Raw genomic sequence first — 6,542 nt, forward strand, 5'->3', positions numbered from 1 at the left:
GGGGAATATTGCCCCCTTCAGTTTTTCCTTAGTTTTGCATTTGTTATTAGTTATTCCATATACTCTATCACTTTACATTATAGGAAAAACAACATTTGTGGAAATCAGTATTGATATATGAAAGAACTGGGTGTTTGGTACTTGTTTTGCTCCAGTATCTGATACATCTATTACCCTCATTGAAAAAGGAGACTTGAAGCCCAGTGGAGTAGGTCTCCACCAGTACATGCAAATAGAATCTGCAAAGTCCACCCAGCCCAGGGACATGTGTTCTCATTACGTACTTGGTGGCAAATATGGTAACATTATTTCCTTATGGAAGGCTATGGTTTGTATACTTAGGAAAAATACAAATACTTAAAAATTTTGGCATATTCAAAAAGATGGAAAATAGAAATATGAGCTATAGTTGAAAATTATGATTTGATAGCTACACTAGATGGCTTTTATAGTAGGCATTGCATGAAAACTAGGGTTTAATCAAAAGAATACAGGTAATTTTTTACATGTACAGTAAACCCCCTGTATTTGCGGGGATGCGTACCACACCCACTAGCTCCCACAGGTGCCCGGTAGCTCCCACGGGCGCCCACTAGCTCCCACGGCCGCCCGCTAGCTCCCACGGCCGCCCGCTAGCTCCCACGGGCGCCTGCTAGCTCCCATGAATGTCCACTAGCTCCCATAGGCGCCCGCTAACTCCCACAAGTGTGTGCTAGCTCCCACGAGTGTCCGCCAGTCCCAAGCTCTTAGCTCAGCTGGCTCTCAGCGCTTCTGGCGCCAGCTACAGCCTGACACCAGATCATTCTCCAGTCGTTCAAGCCCTCTACATATGGTGATATGGCAAGATCCGTTTCATTCACTGACTAGAACGTATTGCCCTCATGGACTTCTAACTTGGGACACACTCAGTATTAAGAGAGCAGTTTGCCTCCTATTAAGTAAAGCTAAAGACGTCATGGTAGCCTCTACCTCTTTAGCTTGCATACATTTTATGCCTCGTACGTCCGTTCTGCCTTTGAACTACTGGGTATGTAATCATTCTTCGTTTCTCACTATTTTTAATGGAAGTTGAACAGTGTTGAATCTTTCAGTGCCTTGAGACCATTTCTAGTGACTGGCATGGAATCATGGATTGAAGTATGGGAGTGTTTTTTCCTACTGTCTCTTCACCTTGTAATAAGGTGTCGAGTTTTTTGTGGAGCCCTTGGGTACATTGTACCAGAAGCACCCACCACTCTCAGTGGATGGGTTGTGGTTTTATCTCAGTTTAGGTGGCAATGTCTGGTTGTTTTTATTTTGGTGCTACGCCCAGGGCAAGGGCAAGCACCTATCATGCTTTGCTAGCCATGGGAGTACTTCCTTCACTGCCAAGTTCCCACTAAGTAGGAGGCAACCCATGGCTGTACTGCCACGCGACTACGAGTTAAGATGAGCACCTACCAGAGGCAGTATCCCAGTAGCTCTCTTAGCTGATATGTAACAACAAGCATTGGTTTTCAATGCTAGCAGTTTTTTCTATTTTCAGATTCATTACATACTTAATGCTTTTGGAGTAGAATATGTCCATGTATCCCACCTCCTATGAGTGTGGGAATCAGCTATATAATTACTTGGTAAGTTACTTATATAAAAATGACATTTTTATAATAAAATAAAGTTTCATATACACTTACCATGTAATTACATGATCGGAGCCCACCCTCCTCCCCACTGATGGACATAAGGCATGAGCAGATTGAAGTTATCTGCTAAAGTCGTTCCTAATGTTCCCGCTAGTGGGTGGAACTGGTCACCTACACAGACGTGCGAAGTGTTACCCACAAAATTTTGAATTCAAGCTGCTGTGTAAAGTGAATTAATAGCTATGTAATTACTTGGTAAGTGTATATATAGAACCTTATTTTATTATAAAAATGTGATTTTCATAGGTATCGCAACTTTTATAATGATGACGAACAGTGTGTCCTTTCTTAATACTGCAAACAATACAAGAACAGGACAAGACAATGTATGTAAGATTGTGTAAAGATCAGAAATGAAGAATTAAGAGCCATTGCAAAGGCACTACCTTCAACCCAAAATTAATCTTAGTTTAAACATCACAAGAGACCAGGGGATTGTTGCGTGTGGTTGTAACCATATTAATACTGTATAAAGAAAAGGCTGCTAGTGTGTCTAGTTACCTTATAGTGACACTTCAACTTATACAGACAGTTAGGGGCCCAACCCTCTTGATAAGTAATGAAATCCCTTATTTAACAAAGGTTACCATATATCCTACATAATATGTACCCTGGAACATAGTATTTTAGTTACAAAGCACTTCACTTATTGCATTCTCTCTCTCTCTCTCTCTCTCTCTCTCTCTCTCTCTCTCTCTCTCTCTCTCTCTCTCTCTCTCTCTCTCTCTCTGGTACAGTACTTTATTTGCATTGACATTTATTTAATGTAGCACAGTACTATTGTGCCTAATGTTGTAATGTAGTATGATATATTGTACGCTAATGTTAAGGTAAACTCTGCTCATACTGGCTGTTTGCTCACCTTGCTTTTTCTGTCAAAAATCGTAAATTTTCATGAAAAATGTGGCACTTGCTTGCCTTAGAGAGAGAGAGAGAGAGAGAGAGAGAGAGAGAGAGAAGAGAGAGAGAGAGAAAGAGAGAGAAGAGAGAGATGCTCACATGTAAGTATACACAAGACACAGACTGAAAAATATGTTTTTACCCTACATCATTGTATTAATGCAATATTGTACTACATTGAATAGATGTAAGGGAAAAACTGTACCAGTGAGAGGGGGGGAAAGGGGGTTGAGCAGGCCATAACAATACATATATAGTGTTTCTTGTGATGTTCCTGTAGTACTTACAGACACGCACTCATACTCAAACTAAAAAAATTACACAGCACAATGTTTTACTTGAAGACAACAAAATATTAATAACTATAGTATGCAATAAATATACTTGTCAGTCAGAATACCAAAATGTATCAAGTAATGTGCAGTAAATTTTTTGGTAAGAAATGCAGTGAGGCCCTGCTGGGGCTGTTAGGACTGTGGACATTGTAGTCTGAGCCGGGATTGTCAAATTTCATTGGTGTGATGAAGCAGTGATGTTCCAAACTCGTGGGGTTTGAAGGCCTCATTCTGAGGCATTTATCTTTTAACCAAAAATCTTAAAATTTCGGAGCGCTTGCTTGCACAATGAAACAGGGTGCATGGTGCAATCACTTTAAAATAAATTCATGTAAGGAGCTGTGTTTATACTTCCAGTCAGCAATAATTTCCTGTTCTGTGGAATACATATAAAACTTGTATGCTGGTTTTAACCACAAATCTTTTAATACCTATTCTGAAATACAGGTACATTTTATTTATGTGTGCAATTACACTTGAACCAACCATCTCAGAAATTCTGAGATTGTGATTGTGATTGTCTGACAAACAAAGAATGACACTTTCATTTTTAAGAAATCACTTTTTAAGTGTAAGTTTTATTGTACAGCAGGTACACTACATTATGTAGCCACAGTAATCTGTACACTGCAGGTAGAGTTTTTAACGTGCAAAAGAAAAATGACCACTCATACTCGCAAAATCAGACATAAAAAAGTACTTTTTTTATGCCAGACTTAACAATGCATCTAGCAAGTAATGAAAGCTGATAAGTCAAGATTCCAATATGACGCTTACAGGTAGCTGTAAAGTAGTTACTAATAAATTCAGATGGAATCTAGAGTGTTTTGATTTTAGTTTACTGGCACTGTAATGCCAAAACCATCAGGGGCTAATAGCTTTGGATTTTAAAATTCTTAAATTTGCAGAGACTGTACATTTGTCCCTCAACTTATCATATGCTTCAGGGACTTGGCTGTCTGATAAGTAGCAGAGACTCTGTAGTGTAACAGTTTGAACATTTTCAAAACATCCTATAGCTAACAGTATTTCCACCTAACATACAATTTAAGAGATATCCAAGAATACATTTGTTGAACTTTTTACTCCATCTATCATCTACTTCATTCACATCTTGTATCATTCTGTGACTAGCATGGAGGACTTGACATTTCTAATCCTCCCCACTGAAATTGAGATTTTGGCTTTAAATATTGAGATTGTTATGAGACAAAAAGTAATGCTTTATAAAACAAGTCTTTTAGTACAAACCAATAATTTATGTAGATCTTTCCTCCCCTCCCTGCCCCACATTTTCACTGTCAAATGAACTGGGTTGACAGCCAAGACCTGATGGATCTCATTGTGTATAGTGCTACTCACAGCAGTATACTGCTCCTTTTATTTAGGAACATTTTTTGGGAACATTTTAAGATAAGTTAAATGGGCATTATTTAGTGCCCATTTATCAAATTTTGTTTGATAAAACATTTTGCTTGATAAAAAATGTATCAAATTTTGTTTGATAAAAAAATCACATTTTTGTGTTACAGATAAAAATGGCTTGCCAGTAATAATACCAAGGGAGCCAGAGGCAGCCAAGGAAGAAAGAACCCATTGTGGAAAGGAAAATTCCCAGTGTTTGGTTTCTTTGTCAACTGAAGAATTTGAAGACCTAATAAAAGCCTTCGACATTAGAGCAGCAATTATACCACCTCCATCCGAAGGCAGAAAGAGAAGTAAAAGTGGAGTGTGAAAAAGAACTTAACATTTCTATAGAGTGCATAGTTGTTTGTAAGGGTTTCTATTCTAGTTCAGCAGTTTTGTTGAACTGTTAATAAAATAAAAAAAAATTTCTTAATTTCTCATCGGAGAAAATAAAGTACAATCAGTAAAGGCTTTGATTCTGAAGATTTTTAGCATTAAATGTTTATAATAAAGGTCAACACATTAGAACTTTGATATATTGATAGAAGACAGTTACAAACCTTATCCTTTAAAACTGAATACAATATAGCTCTCATAAATTAATTGTATGAGCTGAGGAAACACTGTACATGTGGTGGTGTGAAGAGGAACCATATAATAGTTATCTCAGAATTCAGAGAAATATATAATCATGGGATAGGAGAAAATTGCTAACTCATAGTGAGATCCAAGTATATTACATAAAACAGCCTTTTGATTTATTAGACAACCCATAATAAGCTTACTTGATTTTCAGAAATGAATCCTTGTTTACTTGGAAGTGAACATAATTTTAAATGTTCATGTGAAAAAACTCTATAAGTAAAAGCAGAAATTCAATATCATCATCATCATTACAAATCTCATAACCCTTTTAAGAGTTGTTGGGGGAAAGCAGTTTCAAAACTTCTCTATGAGCAATCATATTCTGACTTCTTACTGGCATTATTATATCTTCCTTTATTGCTTGCTGTGAATTGATTTTTCTTGGTTTAATGCTGTTTCTGTCATTTTGATGTGGAATGCTTATACCTCGTTCTTCAGTAATGGAAAAAAGACAAGTTGAAGTTAGCCAAAAATTATTCTTTGATGACATCATTTAAATTCATCAGACTCTCAAAGGTTGTTACTTGCATGACTGCAAATGAAATTATCATTGTCAGAATCTCAAAAGATTGATGTAAATCTGATTTAAGTGTAGCAGACATTCCTACAGTATCTTGCACAACTTGCTGTGGACAATACTGAATGCTCTGTGGCATTAAGTCAGCTGCAGGTTATAGATTTTTGGTGTTACTTTTTTTGCTTTTCAACTAGGCTAGCCAACTCCTTTTAACTTTACCTTGTTTCATTTTTCATTCCTTAATCAAAAATGGATAGAATGGAATATAGAATTTTGGCCAAAGGACAAGCACTGGGACTATGAGGTCATTCAGGGCTGGAAGGGAAATTGAGAGTAGAAAGGCTTGAAAGGTGTAATGGGAGGAAAGCCTCGCAGTTGCACTAAGAAACAATTGTTAGGAGAGGGCGGGTAGCAAGGTGGAAGAAAGAGAATATGAATAGAGGTACAGTGAAAGGAATGAAAGGGTTTGCAGCCAGGGGCCGAAGGACCTTTAGCAATGCCTACAGTGCACTGCGTGAGGTGCACTGATAGCACTACCCTCCTACGGGGCTCATAATCACAAATGGATATCTTTAGTGAGACCTTTGGGAACTGAAAAGGTGACTTTGTGGTCTCCCTAAAGTATGTTGTGATAATTGTCTACATTGCTGAAGAAATGATAAAATTTTGTTACAATATTTTCACCTGATCTTAAAATCTTAGACGTTGGACCAATCATATAACTGTTGTGGTAAAACTTCTTCAAAGTTTGTTTTCATCAAGCATCAGGTCTGTTAGTTACCTCTTCATTTCAGGAAAAAGTGAGTAAACTTTGCTATCGCCCAGTTTCCCTATTCAGTCAAGTTTAAAAACCTAACTTTACAGGACTGTCCCAAAGGTTTGCTCTTGTATGTAGGGAACAATTATAACTATTAGATTAACTTAAGTATAATCTTGCTTGATGAACTGACATTATTGAAAATTAAAACATTCCTTTGTGATTGATTGATTGATTATGAAATGTAGGTCTTGAAGACCAAGTGCGCTTTTGTATAGGACGTGTCATTTGCAGTTGGC

At 37.3% G+C, this 6,542-nt stretch overlaps 1 protein-coding gene across 1 annotated transcript in view; it reads left to right on the plus strand.

Annotated features, from left to right (window-relative positions):
* Positions 1–5,700, plus strand: part of LOC136846304 (non-structural maintenance of chromosomes element 4 homolog A-like) — a 59,500-nt gene extending 53,800 nt beyond the window's left edge. The window contains exon 7 of the mRNA XM_067117106.1: positions 4,450–5,700. Coding sequence (XP_066973207.1) covers positions 4,450–4,652 — 203 coding nt within the window. The 3' untranslated portion in view covers positions 4,653–5,700. The remainder of the gene's footprint in view (positions 1–4,449) is intronic.
* The last annotated feature ends 842 nt before the right edge of the window (positions 5,701–6,542 follow it).

The sequence above is a fragment of the Macrobrachium rosenbergii genome, chromosome 15, assembly GCF_040412425.1.
Source record: "Macrobrachium rosenbergii isolate ZJJX-2024 chromosome 15, ASM4041242v1, whole genome shotgun sequence".
NCBI lineage: Eukaryota > Metazoa > Arthropoda > Malacostraca > Decapoda > Palaemonidae > Macrobrachium > Macrobrachium rosenbergii.